Here is a 22,203-nt window from a genome sequence, read left to right as displayed (position 1 = left end):
CCAGCCGCTGTCTGTTCTCTCCCCATAGCTTGGTGGCTGGAACATCACAGGACCCTGGGCCAAGGACAACTTCCAGGACACGCTGCAGGTAGTCACGGCCCACTTCCGCACCTCGCCCTTCTTCTCCGTCTATGTCAGTGCCGACTCTAAGAACTCCAACAGCAACGTGATCCAGGTAAGCCGAGCCCCAGGAAGAGGACAGACAGTACTGACAGAGGAGCCTGTCCCCAGCAAGGAGGCTGTTTGGCCTCATCCTGGGTTGTTCCTGGCAGCCCCACCAGCGCGATTGTTCGTAGGCAGGAGACGAAGAGAAAGCAGGCCACCCCCTTTGGTAGGTGTGTTACTGTGATGAGTGATGTCAACTCCTAAGCACAACTGGAGACACGTCTTGCTCCCCACCTCAAGCCCAGGCTTTACATCTCTGCTTGGAATGGATCTGTGGTGGTTTGGATGCCCAACCTCCAAACTCTGGGTTGTTTTGTTTTTTTTTTGACAACTTCCATAATTATAGACAATTACCCATGGCAATTCCCTCCCAAACCCCACTTTCCCCTTTGAAATTCCACTCTCCATACCCCTACCCCCTCTCAAATCAGTCTCTTTTATTTTGATGTCATGGTCTTTTCCTCCTATTAGGATGGTCTTGTGTAGGTAGTGTCAGGACTGTGAGGTCACGGATATCCAAGCCAGTTTGTGTCTGGAGGGAGCATGTTGTAAAGAGTCCTATCCTTCCTTTGGCTCTTACATTCTTTCTGCCACCTCTTCTGCAATGAACCCTGAGCCATGGAAGGTGTGATAGAAATGTTTCAGTGCTGAGCACTGTGTCACTTCTCAGCACCATGGTGCCTTCTGCAAGCTGTGTGCTTTGACTGCTTGGTCCCCAGCAGTTTGGGAGGTGGAGCCTTGCTGGAGGAGGTGTGTCACTGAGGGCCGAGATTGAGGTTTATTAGACCCTAACCTGCCAGTGGTGGGCTCTCCTGCTGCTGTTTTCCACCTGCTGTGAGAGGTGACGTCCAGTCTCTGCTCACACCCTGCTTTCCCCTGCCATCACTGAGCTTGCCTTTAAGACTGTAAGCCAAAATAAACCCCTTCCTCCCATCAGCTGCTCTTATTTATTTATTTATTTTTAAATTTTCTTTATTTATTTGAGAGGGACAAAGAGAGAAAGAGGCAGATAGACAGAGACAGAGGATGGGCGCACCAGGGCCTCCAGCCACTGCAAACAAACTCCAGACGCGTGCGCCCCCTTGTGCATCTGGCTAACGTGGGTCCTGGGGAATTGAGCTTCGAACCGGGGTCCTTAGGCTTCACAGGCAAGCGTTTAACCGCTAAGCCATCTCTCCAGCCCCCATCAGCTGCTTTTAGTCGAGTGTTTCATCTCAGCAACTCAAAGTTATTTACAGCAGGCTTGGAATCCATCTCTCCCTGCCCATCCCCACCTGCCCTGGGTTGAAGGTCAGCTTGAGTCAAAATTGAGTTCCTAACTCATTTGTTCCATGTGCTCTGTGTATGGCCCTAGGCAAGTGGCTCAGCCTCTCTGAGTTGTAATTTCCTTGTCAACTAAATGCACTCTGACAGCACCTGCCCCAGCTCTGTCAGGCTGTGGCCAGAAGGCTCCAGGGGTAGCTCTCGAGAATTCTCTTCTCTTTGCCTGGCTCACAGGAGACTCTTCACTACCATTGCCTCTGTGAGTCCTGATTCTGGCTCTGCAGTCAGTTTCTCTTTATTTTCCAGAGGAGGAATGTGAGGATCAGAAAGATTTAGTGACTTGACCATAATCACACAATTGGGGACGGCTTTAACCACTTGGTCATTACATGGTGAAATAATATATTTTACCAAGGCTGGGGGATAGTTAAAGATTGTATTTCCAGCCAGGCATAGTGGTGCACGCTTTTAATCCCAGCACTCGGGAGGCAGAGGTAGGAGGATTGTCGTGAGTTCGAGGCCACCCTGAGACTACATAGTGAATTCCAGGTCAGACCGGGCTAGAGTGAGAACCTATCTCAATAATAATAATTAAAGAGGTTATTTCTGGCCCTTCTGAAAGGCCTGCAGTCCCTGCAGCTGACCATGTGTATGGGAAGGAATGTATCTGCCCTGGCCTTAGTCCTTGGGTAGATGAGTCAGTAGACAGTGGTACTAGCCACCACCTTGTGTTCCTGCTGGTACCCTAGTCCTCTTCCAGGGCCCCATGCCAGCCATCCCCTGGGCAAGTGGAAACCATGCAGGGGGCCGGTCCACGGGGAGTGGGGACTCCCTCTCACCATCCTCCCTCTGCAGGTGGACCAGTCTGGCCTGGGCTTACCCTCCAGAGACTATTACCTGAACAAGACAGAAAACGAGAAGGTGAGCTCCCCAGTGCACCCCGCTGTGTGCATCCCCAGGGGCCTAGGCATGGGCTTTAGGGGTCCCTACGTTCCTCCTGCAGTTGAGATGTCCCCAGCTGACTGTGGCATAGTCAGACAACATGGACACGAGGGACAGAAGGGGACAGGGGCCATTGCTTTTACCACCATTTGTGGGAGCTAAGACCCTTTCTTTGGCGTGTGTGTGTGTGTGTGTGTGTGTGTGTGTGTGTGTGGTATACATGTTATTATGCATGTTGGTCCACATGTGGGGGGCTCACATGCAAGTGTGCGCACACACACATGGAGTCCAGAAATCAGCAGGTGGCCACCACTGACGGTTTTGGGGCTCTGCTCCCCAGGTCCTGACTGGATACCTGAACTACATGGTCCAGCTGGGGAAGCTGCTAGGCGGGGGCGACGAGGACTCCATCCGACCCCAGATGCAGCAGATCCTGGACTTCGAGACGGCACTGGCCAACATCACCATTCCCCAGGAGAAGCGCAGGGATGAGGAGCTCATCTACCACAAAGTCACGGCCGCTGAGCTGCAGGTGACTTGAGTGCAGAGGCTGGGCCAGCCCCTGGGCTTCAGATAAGGCACTGGGAGGGGATGCTGCACACCCACCTTGCCAAGATCCTTGAAGCACCCAGTGAAGAAGGGCAGTTGTTCACATGTGGGTAGACCAAGTCTCTGGAGGTAGTGTTGCCTGTCAAAGGCCACACAGATAGTAAATGAAACGATTCCTTGGAGACTGTGGTCGTAACGGTAACGGCTTCTGTAGATAGGGTCACCCATTCTGGAACTCAGGGGAGTCAGCAGAGGGACCTCACCAGGCAGCAAAGCGTGACTAGGCCTTACTCTTCCTCTAGGGAAGAGAACGTGCCCGTGTGGGGATTCCCTGCTACATCTCCATGGTCCTCTCCTGTCCTTCTGCCCAACCAGCTTCTGCCTGACCATCCCTTCTTTTTAAAAAGTTTATTGCTATTTCTGTGCATGTGTTTGTGTGTGTGTGTGCACGCACGTGTACACGTTCATGGGTGAGTGTGGGCGTGTACTTACGAGTCTGCACGGGAGGTCAGAATACAGCTTCTTTGGTTTTAGCCTGTCCACCTCATTCGAGACAGGGCTTCTCCCTCCAGATGCTTATTCTGCTCCTTTTTGCTATTTTTTGGCTTGAGTTGCTGAGACATTTTCCAGTCTCTGCCTCCCATCTCACCAGCAATGCAGTGAGCTGGGATTACAGAAGCCTACATGGCTTCTGGCTTTTTGTGGGGGGTCTGGGGATGGAGCCCGGGTACTGCAGCTTAAATGGCAGGCACTTACCCATTGAGCCATCTCTCCAGCCCTGTCCCTTCTTTTAGAACAACCACCAGCTCCCACCGTTGTTTCCTCTTCCACCTGACAGGTACAACTTGGCCTTGCCCTCATGTGGCTCTGAGCTGATGGAACCATCTGGAAACAGCCCCAGGTGGGAGAAGCTAGGGAAGGTGACTGTAATGATGAGTTCACATTAGCCAAGCCAACATGGTGTCGCAGGAGGAGCTGCAGCCCAGAGTCTCCTGCTGCTGCCAGCTGCCGTGCGGGTCCCCGGGGTAGTGCCGTGAGGGTTGTTAGGAGACTGCGAACCTGTGTTGGGCACCATCTGGCAGTGTTTTCCGCTCTGAGGCCAGTGTGTCGCGGGAGATGCTGTTTACTCCAGCCTTGTAACTCAGGCTGAGAGATCACGTGACGGCTTCTCAGAGGCTGCATGCTGACATTGATACCCAGAGCAGTGAATGGCGTGATAACCTTGAGCGTACCAGTCAGCCTTCCCCTAGCCTCATCTCCTTGGTTTTGCTCTCTCCTTCCATGGAAGAAAGGAAAGAAAGGCGGTTCCTCCCTCCCCTTGCCCAGGTAGGAAGAGTGCAGCAGCAGTGGCCAACACAGTGCCAGCCTTGCAGTCTGAACACATTCCCGACAGCCCTGTCTCATGCTTAGTGGCAATCCTGATGACTTGACCCTCTGTGCTTTGTTCTCCTAACTGGTAAAATGGGGCATGGCCCATCTACTTACTGGCTGCTCAGTTCCAGGACACAGAGGCGATGTAGCCCCTGCACTCAAAAGAGATGGTTGGTGGTTCTCAACTTGATTATTATTATTATTATTTTAAATTTTTTTGTTTATTTATTTGAGAGCGACAGAGAAAGAGGCAGAGAGAGAGAGAGAGAAAGAGAGAATGGGTGTGCCAGGATCTCCAGCCACTACAAACGAACTCCAGATGCATGCGCCACCTTGTATATCTAGCTTATGTGGGTCCTGGGGAACCAAGCCTTGAACCGGGGTCCTTTAGCTTCACAGGCAAGCGCTTAACCGCTAAGCCATCTCTCCAGCCCTATTATTATTTTTTAACTTAGTCACGTATTTGTGCAAGTGTGTGTGTGTGCGTGCGCCCACTGCAAATAAACACCAAACAACTGTGCCACTTAAGAAAAATATATGTATTATTTATTTTAAATGTGGCAGAGAGAAAGAGGCAGAGAGAGAGAGAGAGAATTGGCACACCGGGGCCTCTAGCCACTGCAAACAAACTCCAGACACCTTGTGCATCTGATTTATATGGATACTGGGTAATCAAACCTCGGTCCTTAGGCTTGGCAGGCAAGTGCCTTAACTACTAGGCCATCTCTTCCAGCCCTGGTTCTCAACTTTAACTCATAGGGTCTTTTTTGGAGAACAGCTAGAAAAAAAAAAAAAATAGAATGTCAGGCAGGAGAAATGGACAGGTGTGTGCGTGTGTAAGAGCAATTACACATAACCGTTAAGGGAGCTCTGGGACCCAGGAGGCTGCCATAAACCTCTCTGCCTGGCCTGCCCACGGGTTGTGATGAGGCAAAGGGTGAGATTTCGTGTTGTCAGGGGACACGTACAGAGGAAGTGTGGCAGCCTGCATTAGTCGTCATAGTCCTTCCTCTCTCAGGATCAGTGAGGGTGCCCTAATCCCTGGGACTGGGTTGATTTGCATTGTTCCATCCTAGGACAGAGCGTGTCTTGGTCTCTGGTAGCTGAAGATTTGTTTCTTCCCTCCCTCTGGGCGAGTAAGGGAAAGGTACTGCCAGCTTCCTGGCGTAGTTCTGGCCTAGCCCTGCTGCCGGGCTGCATGGCTCCAGGCTGGGCCCCAGTGGAGTCTGAATTCAGAGCCAGGAGGAATAGGACATCCAGCCATTGCTCCTCCAGGCATCTTCCTTTGCCTCTGTAGCGGCTCCCATGCCAAAGGCACTGAGCTCCCCTCCTGTGCCAGTGTTCTGTGGCTGAGATAGTCTGAGAACATGAGCTCTTCTCTCTTCATTCCCTTTTTGTGTTCAGTACGACAGATTGAACCTAGGGCCTTGCACATGCTAAGCAAGTGCTCTCCCACTAAGCTATATCCGCATGTAGCCCAGGCTGGCCTCAACTGTGTGCTCCTCCTCCCTCGAACTTCTGCGTGCCACGCTCACAGGTGTGCCCCACCGCTCGGCTCTCTCCTACTTCTCGAGCCTCTTGAGTGGATTTCCCAAGCAGGGCTTCTTGGATTGGGGTGTGGAAAATAGTGGTCACCAGTGACCCCGGAGGGATTGGGTTAAAGTACAACGTCCCAGTTGATACAATCAGCCGTCTCCACAGCGATGTTTAAGTTAGGCGTCACTGAAGTGACAGATTGGAATGTGGAACCCTTGGTGTCTGCACACATCTATCTTTACTCAGAGCTCTGGGGACTTCTCTGCACAGAACACGTGCTGTCTTTAACGGATGGGGCTGTGTGGAAGTCGTGTGAATTCTCACCACTATCAGAGAATTCCAGGGGCCTACAGTTTTTCCAGTTCTCGTGAATTGGGTGTGAACAGTGACATTTTGTGAATGTATCCATTTTCTGGGATCTTTGCCAACCTGAGTCCCGCAGTCAGGTGTCTGTAATTACTGAATCCTATTTGAAGAGCTCACGAGCCTCGTGTAGGTATGTTCATACGTGTGACACAAGTGTGTGTGCATGCATGTGAAGACTAGAGGCTGGTGTAGGTTCTAAGGTGTAAAAAATTCCTGACAGTAAGAGGGCAGAGAGGACCGGCCAGGGGGCAAGGAACCTAGGTGTAACACATCAGTCCCAGAGTAGTCAGCTCTGCCGCGGAGGGATTGTTCTCCCCCTTGTTACAGAAAGAACAGAAAATGCCTCAAGGACCTCAACCTGGTTCCTGCTATGAACCCACGTCAAATCTGCCCACTGCCAGCTCACGTGTCTGTCACTGTGGCCAGCAGGGGTGTGCCACAGTGCCCAGGTGCCATGCCCACTGTGCACGTGACCTGGCCAGGAGGGTACTTTGCACTCAGCGTGGGGATATTCGTTATAAAAGGAGTACATCAACCCCTCACTGACATTTGTTGACCGATACCAGCTTACTATTGCCTTTGGAAACTTCTCCACCCTCGGGTCCTTAAAGGCCTCACCTGTCCTTCAAAGTCTCTGATTTCCAGTAGCCAGGATATCCTTTTAAACCTGGCCAAGTGCTACCATAAATAACAAAATAAACCCAGAGGTGAGTGAACCTGCATTTTAGACCTTTACAGGCTCCAACTAACATGTGACCTCAGGAAAGTCACCTTACCACACGTACAAATTCAGCTTATTAGATGAAAGATCTTAGAACGGGCCACCTCCCTCATCGAGGGCCTCACAAGCGTTACTGGCAGGTTGTTGTAGGCTATCTGCTATTAGAGATTAACTTCTCTGTGTTCCTGTGAAAAGGACATTTGTAGTACGCCTCTCTCCATTTGTCTTATATTTTATTCTTTTTCAAAGGAAGAGACAACAGAATTTGACATTAGACAAGGCCAAGGCCACTCCAGAAAGACCTTGGACAGTGATTGGAATGGCCAACATGATGAATGGCTTACTTAGTGCCAGGTGCCCACCCAAGTAATTGCCACGGGCAGGCATCTTTGCTAAGGCACAGTCTGGGCATCCCTGAAAGACCTCTTGTCCTGTAAAGTTGCACACTAAAAATAACAGGACATGTGGACATCACAGGGTTAGAGCACACTGTTCCAAAGTTGTGCAACCAAGTGAAATCAGCTAGCCACAACGGGACAAGGCCTGGGGGCTGGGAATGTGGCTTAGTGGCAGAGTACTGGCCTAGCATGAGCAAAGCCCTGCATTCAATTCCTAGCACCAGAAAGTGGGGAAAAGGAGCAGAGGCTAGGAAGATGGCTCTGTGATAACAGTACTTGCTGTATAAGAATGAAGACCTACCTGAGTTCAGGGATTCTCAGCACTTACATAGAAAGCTAGAGGTAAGCCGAATGTGGTAGTGCACATGTTTAATCCCAGCACTTGGGAGGCAGAGGTAGGAGAATTGCCATAAGTTCAAGGCTACCCTGAAACTACAGAGTGAATTCCAGGTCAGATTGGGCTACAGCAAGATTCTACCTCAAAAGAACAAAAAAAAAAAAAAAAAAAAAGACGAAGAAGAAGGAGAAGAAGAAGAAGAAAGAAAGAAAGCTAGATGTAGCAGCACATGCTTTTAATCCCAACGCTCAGGAGGTAGGAGGTTCAGCATGGATTAGAGGCCACCCTGAGACGACATAGTTCCAGGCCAGCCTGGGCTAGAGTGAGACCCTATCTCAAAAAACAAACAAAAAAAAAAAAAAAAGGAAAAACAAGGGAAGTGGAGAGATGGCTTAGTGGTTAAGGCATTTACCTACAAAGCCTAACGACCCTGGTTCAATTCCTTAGTACCCATGTAAATCCAGATGCAAAGCAGCACATGCATCTGAAGTTCATTTGCAGTGGCTGGAGGCCCTTGCGTGCCTATTCTCTCTCTATGTGTCTCTCTTCTCTTTCTCTCTCTCTTCTCTCTTCTCTCTCTCTGCTTGCAAATGAATAAATAACAATATTTAAAACAAAGGCCAAAAGGGCTGGGGAGGCAGCTTAGGGGTTAAAAGCACATGCCTCTTTATCATGAGACCAGGCCAGAGGCCTCCAAGTTCAGCTGCCCAGAATCCATGTAAAAAGTTGGTGTGGGGCTGGAGAGATGGCTCAACCGTTTATACGCTTGCTTGCAAATCCTAATGGCCCAGGTTCAATTCCCCAGTACTCACATAAAGCCAGATGAACAAAGTGGCACGTGCATCTGTAGTTCATACTTAGTGGCTAGAGGCCCTGGTGTGCCCATATTCATATTCTCTTTCTCTCCCCTTTCTCTCTCTCTCTCTCTCTCTCTCTCTCTCTCTCTCTCTCTCTGCCTCTGCTTGCAAGTAAATTTTTTTTTAAAAGTTGAGTATGGCGATGCGTATCTGTAATCCCAGTCTGTAAGGATGGTTGACCGCAGCAGCTCCAGGCGGGGAGAGGCCCTGCTTCATGAAAATACAAGGGGCAGTGATAAGAGGACACCTGGCATTTCATCATCAGAACACTCACAAAATAATTACTGGAAATCTGATGTGGCTGGGCATGGCAGAGGCTGCGTTAGGAGAGGGGAAACACTGGCTATGGTCATGGACGTGGCCACTGAAATAGTACAGGTGGCCGGCAAGGCAGGGGCACTTGCCTTCAGAAGGCCTACAGAGAGGTTCACCTTCTGGATGCTAAGGGTTCACGAAGCCGGAGGCGCCTTGCTCCAGCCGAGCTAGAAGGAGGCCTGGGTGCAGGGGCTGCTTCCCTCTTCTTGGGCAGGTTAGCTCTGCTCAGTCCCGGGAGGTATGACCTGTGGGCCATGCAGTAGATACCCACCTCTACTCTTACTCCAGAATGTACCTATCCCTCAGAAGCCGGGCAGTGCTGGCTCGTGGGAACCTCTCTATGTTATTATGACCCCTGTTTCTCAGATGAGGTGCTGAAGCACAGAGCGGGTCATGAACTCACTCCTGGTTACACAGTCCAGGAGCAAGGCACTCGAATGTGGGCTCTGGCAGCCTGGCTGTGGGCTCTTAGCTGATAGAGACCTGTTTGAGGCTCAGCATCCTCCTCTGTAAGGCAGGTTTACGGCTGAGACATGGCTTAGTGACTAAGGTACTTGCCTGCAAAGCTTAAGGACCCAGGTTTGGTTCACCAATGTCACCATAAACTGAGATGCACAAAGTGGTGCGTGCATCTGAGAGTTCCTTTGCAGAGGCTGGAGACCCTGGTGTACCCATCCCCCTGCTGCTTGCAAATAACTTTTTAAAAAGCATTAAAGGCATCCAGGTACACTTTTAATCCCAGCATGTGGGAGGCAGACGTAGGAGGATTGTTGTGAGTTCAAGGTCACCCTGAAACTACATAGTGAATTCCAGGTCAGCCTGGGCTAGAGCGAGACCCTATCTGGAAGAAACAATAAATAAAATAACTAAATTTTTATTACGTTTTTACTTATTTGAGTAGAGAGGGAATGGACATGCCAGGGCCCCTCCCTTCCTTTCTCTTCCCTTTATATCTCTTTTCTAGCTTACTAGCTAAAATAAAATTTTTTAGCCAGGCGTGGTGGTGCACGCCTTTAATCCCAGCACTTGGGAGGCAGAGGTAGAAGGATCACCCTGAGTTTGAGGCTAGCCCAAGAATACATAGTGAATTCCTGGTCAGCCTGGGCCACAGCGAGACACTACCTCGAAAAACAAATCAAAACAAGAAATTTGAGGCAGGTTTAATTGTGCCTGCCCTTTGCTGTCTCTGCGGCAACCCTTGTGCTGGTGGTGGTGGTCACTACTGGGTCTTCTCCTGTTCCCTCCTAGTTCTGTTAAGTGAGATTGTGTTGGGGGGGGTATTTTTTATTTTATTTTATGAGTGTGTGTGCACACACATTAGGGTCTCTTGCCACTGCAAAAGAATGTCTGTCTGACTTTATGTGGGTGGCTGGAAAATTGAACTTGGACCAGCAAGCTTTGTAAGCAAGTACCTTTGACTGCTGAGCCATCTCCCAAGCCCTGAGGTTGTTTTAGAGACAAGTGTCCTGTATGGGAACTAGGCTGGTCTGGAACTCAGGATCCTCCTGCCTCATCCTTCTGAGTAGCTGCTGCTGTGCCAGGTTTCCAGTGTGGTCTTAAAGCCTGTATCCTTAGGCTGCTGTTGACAGTAAGTCTGACAGAAGTCGGCCAGCCCATCTGCCTCTGCCCTGTGCCCTGGCTACAGAGCCACACTCTGTCCTTGGTCAAAAGGCAATGATGCCTTCTTCAGAGGTGTGGCCTGGAGACTGCAGCTATGAGGGGAAGGGGGCTGGCCAGCGTCACACTGCCATCTTCTCTTGCAGACCTTGGCACCAGCCATCAACTGGTTACCCTTTCTCAACACCATCTTCCACCCTGTGGAGATCAACGAAACTGAGCCTATTGTGGTCTACGACAAGGAGTACCTGGAGCAGGTCTCCACCCTCATCAACAGCACGGACAAATGGTAAGGGGACATGGCCCAGGTGAGTCCCTCGAAGGCAGCTCAGGCAGGGTGGGTGGGGACAGGAGATGATACATGGATTTAGGAAAAGGGCTCGGATTAGCTTGTGTGTGTGTGTGTGTACATGCCACACACACTTGCACCACTTTGCATCAGGTTTTATGAGGTGCTGGGAAGTCAGATCCCAGGCCAACACGCTTTGCAAGCAAGTGCCACTAACCACAGAGCCATCTCCCCAGCTCCTGGGTGGGATGTGGTGAGAGACAACAGGGCATCCAGGTAATGAGGACAGGTTCACGTCCCAGCTCCTCTCTTAGCAGCTTTGTAGCCTTGGGCAAGTGTCTTACCCTTCCTTAGGATCAGTCTCCCATCCTTAACATGAGGCTTTAAGGAGCTGGGGAAATTAGGTGACGCAACCATGGAAAGGATGTTAACAATGCCTCACATACAGTGGGGCTCAGTCAATGTTACCTGTTACTATTTTTTTTTTCAAGGTAGGGTCTCACCCTGTCCAGGCTGACCTGTAATTCATTATGTAGTCTCCGGCTCGCCTCGAACTTAGGGCGACCCTCCTACCTCTGCCTCCCAAGTGCTGTTACTTTTAAAATACTTTGATTTATTTGCAAGGGAAGAGAGAAAGCATGTGAACAGGTGTAGTGGGACCTCTTGACACTTGCAGATGAACTCCAGGTGCGTGCACCACTTGGTGCATCGGGCTTTACGTGGGTACTGGGGAATCAAACCCAGGCCTACAGGCTTTGCAGTCAAGCTCCTTTAACCACTGAGCCATGTTCCCTGCCCTAGCTGTTGGTTGTTTGTTTATTTAACAGAGAAAGAAGATTTTAATGACTTACAGATATGTTGAAAATTATAGAATTAAAATTTTTTGAAGTGGAGTCTCACTCTAGCCCAGGCTGAACTGTAACTCACGCTGCAGCCCAGGTTGGCCTCCAACTCACGGCGATCCTCCTGCTTCATCCTCCTCCATGCTGGGAGTAAAGGCATGCATCACCACATCCAGCTAAAATTCAGAAAACACTATTTATTTATTTATTTTGTTTTTTTAACAATTTTTTTGGTTCATTCTTATTTATTTATTTATTTGAGAGTGACAGAGAGAGTGAAAGAGGCACAGAGAAAGAGAGAATGGGCGTGCCAGGGCTTCCAGCCACTGCAGATGAACTCCAGACGCGTGCACCCCCTTGTGCATCTGGCTAACATGGGTCCTGGGAAATTGAGCCTCGAACCAGGAGTCTTAGGCTTCACAGGCAAGCGCTTAACTGCTAAGCCATCTCTCTAGCCCTTATTTTGTTTTGTTTTTGTTGTTTTGGTTTTGTTTTTGTTTTTTTTTTTTTGTTTTTTTTTTGAGCTAAGGTCTCACTTTAGCCTAGGCTGACCTGGAATCACTATGTAGTCTTAGGGTGGCCTCAACTGACTGCCATCCTCCTACCTCTGCCACCGAAGTGCTAGGATTAAGGCGTGTACCACCACACCTGGCTTAGAATAAAATTTTAAGTTACCCAAAACACTGTTCTTGAGCTTCTAGTATGTATGTATGTGTCTGTGCAGATAGCCAGCTAGATGGATAGGTGGATAGTTTTCTAATGCATAGTAAACATAACATAGTGTTTTCCTCCATCTTTGCACATTTTGACTGGATGTAGAGCCTGTATTTTCCATGGCCTTTGTCATTTTCCCCATATCATCCCAAACCCTCTGCACATGTAATTTTTCCTGGTCATATGGTGTTCCATCAAATATAAACATAGTTTTTAAGCTGGGTGAGGTAGGAGGATCACTGTGAATTCGAGGCCAGCCTGAGACTACATAGTAAATTCCAGTCAGCCTGGGCTAGAGCAAAACCCTACCTGAAAGAAAAAAACAAAAACAAAAACATAGCTTTTTAGCTTTCCCTTGTCAGGCATGGGTTGATTCCAGTGAACGAAACATTTTTGTGTGAAGGAAACTTACTTGAAGACATGACAGGAAACACAGGCAGGTTCCCTATGCCCTGGGCAGCAGGAACATTGGCCAACTGGTCGTAGACCCCCTCCCCAGCTAGGATAGAGCAACTGGGCAGTAGCATTTATTGAATACCCATGGTATACAAGTAATTGTGCTAGACACCAAGGGTTTTCTGTGGAAGAGCCGGGCTTGCTTACATTCCACCAGTGTCCAGAGCCTAGGACGGAGACGAGTTTGAGAGCCCCCTAGAGGTCTTCAGGGGAAGTGCTTCCCGGGACACCTCTGAGCGCTCCTCTCTCCCCAGCCTCCTGAACAACTACATGATCTGGAACCTGGTGCGGAAGACGAGTTCCTTCCTGGATCAGCGCTTCCAGGATGCTGATGAGAAGTTCATGGAAGTGATGTACGGGACCAAGAAGGTGAGCTGTCACCTGCCAAATGCTGGTGACTGGTGAGCTTCTGGAGCCATGGGCTTCATGAGAGGACAGAATGAAGATGACCTTGAAAGAGACTGGCTGCTGTCTGGGGGCGCATGTGAGCCGGGGGCGCATGTGAGCCGGGGGCGGAGGGGTGGAGAACTTCTGGGAGGAAGTGAATATGCCTGCTCAGAGGGCAGAGAGCTCATAGCTGCTGAGCAAATTGACAGCAGTAGTTGTTTCTGCCCAGTGTGCAGGCACTCGGGAGGCAGAGGTAGGATGATCACCATGAGTTCGAGGCCAGCCTGAGACTTCATAGTAAATTCCAGGTTAGCCTGAGCTAGAGTGAAACTCTACCTCGAAAAACCAAAATAAGTCAATAAGCAAGCATATGAGACTGGGGGGACGGTCTACACTTACATACCCTTTGACCAACCCCTTCCCAGTGATAATGCTTCGTCCCCAGAAACATGGCTCTCCAGCATTCCTTATGGTTGTTACTGGAGACCTTGATCCAGAGCCAACTCCTGGTCTTTCTAGAGAAGTGCCAGGTGGTGGCGTACCAGGGGACTCTGCTGACCTTTGTTGATTTATGTGTTTTCCATAGATTTTCATTTTTGTTTTTGATTTTTTTTTTTTTTTTTTGAGACAGGGTCTCATGTCTCAGGTTGATTTTGAATCACTAAGTGGCTGAGGATGACCTTGAACTTTCATCCTGCCTCCATCTACCAAGTGCTGGGATTACACTTATGTGTCACCATATCCAGTTTGTGTGGTTCTGCAAATTGAACCCGGGGCTTTGCGTGTGACAGGGAAGCACTCTACCATTATGTCACATTATCAAACCATCTTTTTTTTCCCCCCATTTTTTAAGAGGCAGGCTCTCATTTTATCCCGAGACAGCTTTAGACTCAGAGTGGTTTTGGTTTGGTTTGGTTTGGAGGTATGTTCTTTTCTTTTTTGCTGGAAGAGCATTAGTGGTGCTGGGGATTAAACCTAGGGTCTCTCTGGTGCTAAGCAAGCACCCACCACTGACCTACATCCCCAGCTTCTGTGCTCTTGATCCAGTGCCTAGAGTAATCCCCATGGCATCAGAAAAGAAATGTTTCCCTGCAGTTTCGGAGGGAAACACTGACCCCTGGTGGTGCCGCTTCCCAGTCAGACAGGGGCTGGAAGTACTGGTTCCAGTGATGCCCACACTTATGTTTTCCAGACCTGCCTCCCTCGCTGGAAGTTCTGCGTGAGTGACACAGAGAACAACCTGGGCTTTGCCCTGGGGCCCATGTTTGTCAAAGCCACCTTTGCCGAGGACAGCAAGAACATTGTAAGTGTCTCCTGTGTGACTGGCTCAGGTGTTGTGCTTGCCGGGGCCTCTGAGGGCCCTGGCTGCCCATGCTCTTGTGTGCTCTGGGCCATCCTGTTCCAGGCTGGAGAGCCCAGGGTCCAGCCCCACCTCAGAACGCTGCTTCTAAGGCCCGAAGTGTGTGAGTAATTAGCACAGCTAGTGTGGGTGACTGCTGAGGCCACCATCTGTTAGCCAACGTGACCCTCCCAGTGGCCCCCACAGGGTTAGCACAGCTGTTTCTACTTCCCAGGGCCCTAAAGGCCCCAGTAAGATAATGTTGGCAGTGTGGCTATGGCCCAGAGGGTGGTACTCTATTCTGTGGGGGACAGAATTGTTCTAAGACACAGTGAGTACCTCATGGAGGTGGCTTTGTCACTCTCTGCTCAGTGACTTCAGCAGAGCTCTCATCTCACCTGTGACATGAAGGTGGGGCTGTTCCTCCCTCAAAACCAAAAAAAAAAAAGAAGTTTTTATTTTTTTCTTTTTCGGTGTATATGTGGCACGGTGTGTGATGTGATCTATGTGTATGCATGTGCCTATGTGTGTGTGGTGCATGCATGTGGAAGCCCAAGGAAAATGTCGCATGTCCTTCTCTTCCCTCATTTGCCTGTTTCCTCAAGGTGGAGTTTCTCACTCAACCCAGAATAGCTGTTTTTTTATTCAGCAAAACCCCAGTGATTCTGCACTCTCCACCCCTGACAAATTGTGCTTATAGAATGTGCATGCTGAGAAATCAATCTGAAGCAGTCTCGGGCCCTCATGCTTGTTTAGGAAGTGCACGTAACTGCTGCTCAGCCATCTCTCCACTCCCCCCCCCCCCAACACACACCTTTTATTTTAAATTTTTAAGTAGAATTTGTTTTTTGAGGTAGGGTTTCTCTCTGGCCCAGGCTGACCTAGAATTCACTATGTAGTCCCAGGCTGGCCTCAAATTCATAGTGATCCTCCTACCTCTGCCTTCCAAGTGCTGGAATTAAAGGCATGTGCCACCATGCTTAGCAAGAGAAAAAAAAAAACAACTTTATTTTATCATTTATTTATTTATTTTGGTTTTTTGAGGTAGGGTCTCACTCTAGCCCAGGGTGACCTGGAATTCACTTTGTAGTCTCAGGGTGGCCTCGAACCGCCACCACGCCCTGCTATTATTAGTTATTTATTTAACAGAACATGTGGGAGAGAGAGAATGGGCGTGTCAGGGCCTCCAGCCACTGCAGATGAACTCCAGCCACGTGTGCCCCCTTGAGCATCTAACTAGCGTGGGTCCTGGGGAATAGAACCTGGGTCCTTTGGCTTTGCAGGCAAATGCCTTCACTGCTAAGCTATCCCTCCAGCCCAAGGGGAAAAAAAAAAATTAAAAGACTCTTGGAGGCCAGACATGGTGGCACACGCCTTTAATCTCAGCGCTTAGGAGGCAGATGTAGGAGTGGCGACGTGAGTTCAAGGCCACCCAAAGAATACAGAGTGGATTCCAGGTCAGCCTGGGCTGGAGTGAGGACCCTACCTTGAAAAACCAAAATAAATAAATAAAAAGAGAAAACCTTTCTACCCTCCACATTAAAGGCTCTGAAAAGTCCTGCAACAGAGTCTTTACCAGCTTCCCCAGAACTCGTCCCAGCTTGTTTGACCCCAAGTCCTATCCATGAAAGGCCAGTCTTGTCTTGGAAGTTGCTATCAGGGAAGTGGGTGGCGAAGGCAGCTGTGGTTCCTTCTCAGCAGGAGTCGAGGCTTTGAGCCAAGCACGAGCTTAGCCTCTGGCCAGCAGCACCCTCCTCACAGAGCTCAGCACTGACCAGTGAGCCACTTGTCTCCTCAGGCCAGCGAGATAATCCTGGAGATCAAGAAGGCATTTGAGGAGAGCCTGAGCACCCTGAAGTGGATGGACGAAGAGACCCGGAAGTCAGCCAAGGAGAAGGTGAGGCTGCTGTCTGCGAGCTTGGAGGGGCTTGGTTTTCCAGTGCAGCGGCAGGAGCCACACGTGGAGGAGGGAGGTGGACAGGAGACGCTGGTCTGTTCAGTGAACACGAGATGCCGTCATGCCCTGTGCACAGTCTGGCAGGATACAGGACATCCCGAAGCCCGGGATGGTAGTAGACATCCTATGGCAGAAGGCAAAAGGACAAGGGGGTATACACATCCAAGGGGGATGGACTAACCGTTTTCTCAGAGCCCGCAGCTGCGGGTGATAACCAACATCCCTGCCAAGCTGGGCCATTCCTACACACTTGGGCTCCTTCGTGAGGACCAATCACCTCTCACCTCTGCTTGTGCCGTGGCTTCGGTTCCCGGCACGTGGACTTGGGGACACATCCAGACTATAACAGCTCCCCTTTGGAAAAGTGACATTTAAACAGAAACCTGGGGTTGGGTCAGCACTTAGAGGTGCTGGCTTACAGCCTGCCAGCCTGGGTTCGATTCCAGTACCCATGTAAAGCCAGATGCACCAAGTGGCACATGCATCTGGAATGTGTCCACAGCAACAGGATGTCCTGGAGTGCCCATACCCACCCTCTTTCTGCTTATAAATAAAAATAGTGAACAGTCCCAGAAGTCAGGCAAGGAGAGACTCTTCCCTGGGAGCTCTAACAAGGCAAGAGGCTGGCCCTCTCTCCCCTTGGCCCAGACCCTAAGCTTGGGATCCGCAGAGCTGGGGCTGACAACTTGTCACCAAGTGACATTCTCCGTGTCCCTCCTGTCCAGGCGGATGCCATCTACAACATGATAGGCTACCCCAACTTCATCATGGACCCCAAGGAGCTGGACAAGGTGTTCAATGATGTAAGTGACTTCTACTTGCCCCCTGAAACTCCCTAATATCCCTGCAGGAAAGAGGTCGCCCTGGGCCCAGTTGGGATGCTGGAGATAGCATGACTGTCAGAACATCTCAAAATGGTGTGGGCTGGGATTTGGGAATGGGTCCAGCCCGAGGAAGCCTTTCTCTGCTTCTTTGTGTCCTGGGTCAGTAGGGGCCCTGCCTTCCTTGAGCCATCAGCCAGTGCCTTGCAATTATTACCAGAACAAATGTTGTGTGCCCTACCCTACTGGAAGTGGTGAGCTCCAGTGAATAAGTAGAAAACAGTGGGAGATTGGCTGGGAGGTAGGTGGCTCAGTGGCAGAGCATGTACTTAGCATGCATGAGGCCCTGGGTTCCATCCCTGGCACAACAAAAAAAGAACAACAAAACCACATGTGGTGGGATGGAGAGATGGCTTAGCGGTTAAGTGCTTGCCTGTGAAGCATAGGGACCCCGGTTCAAGGCTTGATTCCCCAGGACCCACTTTAGCTAGATGCACAAGGGGGCGCATGCGTCTGGAGTTCATTTGCAGTGGCTGGAGACCCTACTGCACCCTTTCTTTCTCTATCTACCTCTTTCTCTCTGTCCATCGCTTGCAAATAAAATGAACAAAAAAGTTTAAAAAAAAAAAACCACATGTAGCCGGGCGTGGTGGCGCACACCTTTAATCCCAGCACTCGGGAGGCAGAGGTAGGAGGATCACCGTGAGTTCAAGGCCACCCTGAGACTACAGAGTGAATTCCAGGTCAGCCTGGGCTAGAGTGAGACCCTACCTCCAAAAAAAAAAAACCACATGTGACACACAGCCTTAATCCCATCACTCTGGAGGCTGATGTAGGAGGATCACTGGGTGATTTCTAGGTTGGTCTGGGCTAGAGTGAGATCCTGCCTACAAATAAATAATAAGTAAATAAATAAAAAAGGGGTCTGAACAAAAAAACAAAAAACAGAAAGCCGGATATTGTGGCGCACGCCTTTGATCCCAGCACTCAGGAAGCAGAGATAGGAGGATCGCCCTGAGTTTGAGGCCAAACTGAGACTACATAGTGAATTCCAGGATAGCCTGAGCTAGAGTGAAACCCTACCTTGAAAAAACAAAAATAATAAAGTAAAATTGTTTGCAAAGCCAGATGCACAGAGTGACATATGTATCTGGAGTTTGTTTGCAGTGGCAGGAAGCCTTGGCATGCTTATAATTCACTCTTGTCTCAAATAAGTAAATTTTTAAAATTGGGGGGGCGGGGGTTTAAAGGTAGGGTCTCACTCTTGCCCAAGCTGACCTAGAATTCACCATGTGTAGTCTCAGGATGGATTCCTCCTAATCTGCCTCCTGAGTGCTGGGATTAAAGCTATGATCCACCATACCTGGCTATGAAAATAACTTTAAAAAATAAAACTAGAGCTGGGCATGTTGGCACATGCCTTTAATCCCAGCACTCGGGAGGCAGAGGTAGGAGGATTGCTCTGAGTTCGAGTCTGGCCTGAAACTACATATTGAATTCCAGGTCAGCCTGGGCTAGAGCAAGATCCTACCTCGTAAAACAACAACAAACAAACAATAAAAAAAGGCAGGGCCCTTCACACTGCCCACTGTCCCTGGGATCCTGCCCCATCTCCTCAGAGAAAACTTGGACCTCTGATTTTGACCTTGAAATACTAATGGAAAAGAGAAAGCATAAATTCAAAGTGCTTTGTTTTTTTTCAGGGGGGTTTGAGGTAGGGTCTCACTCTAGCTCAGGCTGACCTAGAATTCATTATGTTGTCTCAGGGTGGCTGAGAACTCACAGTGATCCTCCTACCTCTGCCCTCCAAGTGCATTTTTAAGCTTACTTGATGCAGCAAGGGTAATTGCCATACCCCTGTTGCTCAGAATTCAGGCAGATCAAATGGGACTGAGGTTCTGACCCAGATGATAGAAGTTTTACATATTCTGCATGATTGAAATTGATCAGCTTGGGTAGTTTTGAGATTTGAAATTATAACAAACATTCTTCTTAGTTATATTTAAAACTTGAAACTTAGAATTCCCTCTAAGACTGTGAGAGTCCAGCTTTGGCCTGATTCCGTGAGAATCGTTAGGGCAGTCCTGATGCAAGACTGTGGCTCCTGGAGCCCCCACCCCCACCCCCCATGGCTTCAGGACCAAGGTCTTTTCCTGAGGTCTAGTGTCTAGCAGCCTTTTCTTTTTTCTTTTTGTTTGTTTTTGTTTTTTGTTCTTTTGAAGTAGGGTCTCACTCTAGCCCAGGCTGACCTGGAATTCACTCTGTAGTTTCAGGGTGGCCTTGAACTCACGGTGATCCTCCTACCTCTGGAACCGTGCTGGGATTAAAGGCGTGTGCCACCATGCCCAGCCAGCCTTTTCTTTTTTAAAATATTTAATTAATTTATTTATTTGAGAGAGAGAGAGGAAGAGGCAGAGAGAACGACAGAATGGGCATACCAGGGCCTCCAGCCATTGCAAACGAGCTCCAGATGCATGTGCCCCCTTGTGCATCTGGCTTACATGGATCCTGGGGAACTGAACCGGGGTCCTTAGGCTTCACAGGCAAACACCTTAACCACCAAGCCATTTCCCCAGCCCTCTAGCAGCCTTTTCTTACATCAGAAAGATCTGGAGTGCATCTAAGGGAGACTTCTGTGCCTGTCAGGAAAAGCCAGACTAGGATATGAGGGGTGTGTGATAATACCTGTCCCCTGACACTTCCACATTCCTTGCATTAGATCTGTGCTGTCCAGTCATGGGGGAGCGACTTGATTAAATTAAATTCTACTTACTGATTTTGAGACAGGGTCTCATGTACCCCAGGCTGGTCTTCAACTCACTATGTAGCCAAAGATAACCTTGATCTCCTGATCTCCCTACACAGCTCCACCTCTTGAGTGTTGGGGTTACAGGCATGTACCACCATACCCCATTCATGTGATGCTGGGAATCAAACCCAGAGCTTCCTGCATGTGAGGCAAGCGCTCTTCTGACTGGGCTATATCCCCAACCCAAGGAAATCAAACCATTTCAAACCTCACTAGGGCATGTGAAATGCTTCATAGTTACCTGTCCCCAGCATTTACCACTTGGGTGGACCAGGGTAGGTGTAGGATATGCCCATCATACAGTGGGGCATCCCGCAGTTCGGTGATAGTCTTGAGCACCTCTAGATGAAGCTGTTACTGTGTCCTTGAAGGGGCGGGGTGGGGGGGGTGAGGCCAAGGGAGGAGCCCAGCACGGAAGCCCTGAGCCCTCGGTTCCAGTCTCTGGCCTGAAGACCCGTCCCACAGCCTGTGGGGTCTCAGGCCGGAAGGCAATCCCAGCCTGGGCACGCTCTGACCCTGAGTCCCTGCTTTGTTCCTCCAGTACACCGCAGTTCCAGACCTCTACTTCGAGAACGCCATGCGCTTTTTCAACTTCTCTTGGAGGGTCACTGCCGACCAGCTCAGGAAAGCCCCCAACAGAGATCAGTGAGTCCCCTAAGGTGTGGGTTCCCTGCACAGGGGAGGGCTGGGTGTGTCTCTCAGGAAGGTCCTCTGAGAAGTGCTTATTCCACTTTCTGGATGAAGGGAATAAAGACCAAATGGGACCCAGCTGGGGACTGGTGAGTCTGTGTATCACCAGGAGCTGGCCCCGGCCCCATGTCCCAGCTCGGCCACCTCGGCATTCAGACCTTGCCTTTCATTGTTTGTGGTGGGCAGTTGGGTCACTGGAACAGTCAAATATGAGAGCTCCTGGGGAGAAGCAGGCTCTCCGAGAGGAGGCTCGACTAGGACTGGTGACTTTAAATAAGAACAGTCTGGAGTGAGACTTACTCTATTGTTTTGGAGTCTTTTGGTTTTCATTTTTTTTGTTTTTATTTGCATGTGTATGCATGTATGTGTGGTACTTGGCATTTGGCTGTACATGAGGACTGGGGAATTGTTTTTGTTTGTTTGGGTTTTTGTTTGTTTGTTTTGCTTTGTTATTCGAGGTAGGGTTTCACTCTAGCCCAGACTGACCTGGAATTCACTATGTAGTCTCAGGGTGGTCCAGTGCTCCTCCTACCTCTGCCTTCTAAATGCTGTGATTAAAGGCTAAAGGCATGCACCACCACTTTGTTTTTTAAAGCAGGTTCTCATGTAGCTCAGGCTGGCTTCAAACTTGCTACATAGTCAGAGATGACATTGAGCCCTTAATCTTCCTGCCTCTACCTCCCCAACTACTGGGAGTGTACCATTCTTACTTGTTTGTTTATGGTCTTTGAGATAAAGTCTTGGTATGTGCCCAGGCTAGCCTTGAATTCCTGAGATCCAGTAATCCTCCTGCCTCAGCCTTTTCAGTGCTGAGATGACAAGATGTGCCACCGTGCCCAACTTTGGAATGTCTTTTTAAAAAGTCTCAAAAAGGAGCCAGGTGTGTACTTTTAATTTCAGCTCTTGGGAGGCAGAGTGGTAGGAGGATCGCCATGAGTTTGAGACCACCTGAACGAGACCCTACCCTTGCCTGCAAAGGCTAATGGCCTGAGTTCAGTTCCCCAATACCTACATAAAGCCAGATGCATAAAGTGGCACATGCATCTGGAATTGTCTGCAGCAGCTGGAGGCCCTGGTGCACACATCTTCTGTCTCTCTCTCTCTCTCTCTGCTTGTAAATGAATAAAATTAAAAATAAAATTTAAAAAACTAAACTCAGACTTCAGAGATGGCTTAGCAGTTAAGGTACTTGCCTGCAAAGCCTAAGGACCCAGGTTCGATTCTCCAGGCCCTATGTAAGCCAGATGCACCTTATGGTGCACGCATCTGGAGTTCATGTATGGTAGCTAGAGGCCCTGGAGTGCCTATTCTTTTTTTTTTTTTTAATTTTTTATTTATTTATTTGAGAGCGACAGACATAGAGAGAAAGACAGATAGAGGAAGAGAGAGAGAATGGGCGCGCCAGGGCTTCCAGCCTCTGCAAACGAACTCCAGACGCGTGCGCCCCCTTGTGCATCTGGCT

General features: G+C 49.5%; 1 protein-coding gene across 1 annotated transcript in view; it reads left to right on the top strand.

Moving 5' to 3' along the window:
- The window catches only part of Ece1 (endothelin converting enzyme 1), a 61,443-nt gene that overhangs the window by 23,854 nt on the left and 15,386 nt on the right, over positions 1–22,203 (top strand). Inside the window, exons 4-12 of the mRNA XM_045149127.1 lie at positions 29–175; positions 2,284–2,349; positions 2,711–2,902; positions 10,584–10,726; positions 12,993–13,107; positions 14,318–14,428; positions 16,263–16,361; positions 17,147–17,224; positions 20,593–20,696. Of these exons, the coding sequence (XP_045005062.1) occupies positions 29–175; positions 2,284–2,349; positions 2,711–2,902; positions 10,584–10,726; positions 12,993–13,107; positions 14,318–14,428; positions 16,263–16,361; positions 17,147–17,224; positions 20,593–20,696 (1,055 nt within the window). The remainder of the gene's footprint in view (positions 1–28; positions 176–2,283; positions 2,350–2,710; positions 2,903–10,583; positions 10,727–12,992; positions 13,108–14,317; positions 14,429–16,262; positions 16,362–17,146; positions 17,225–20,592; positions 20,697–22,203) is intronic.

Source organism: Jaculus jaculus, chromosome 5 (assembly GCF_020740685.1).
Source record: "Jaculus jaculus isolate mJacJac1 chromosome 5, mJacJac1.mat.Y.cur, whole genome shotgun sequence".
In the NCBI taxonomy this organism is placed as follows: Eukaryota; Metazoa; Chordata; class Mammalia; order Rodentia; family Dipodidae; genus Jaculus; species Jaculus jaculus.
The sequence above is the reverse complement of the archived record's forward strand: the minus strand, read 5'-3'. Positions and strand labels throughout refer to the sequence as shown.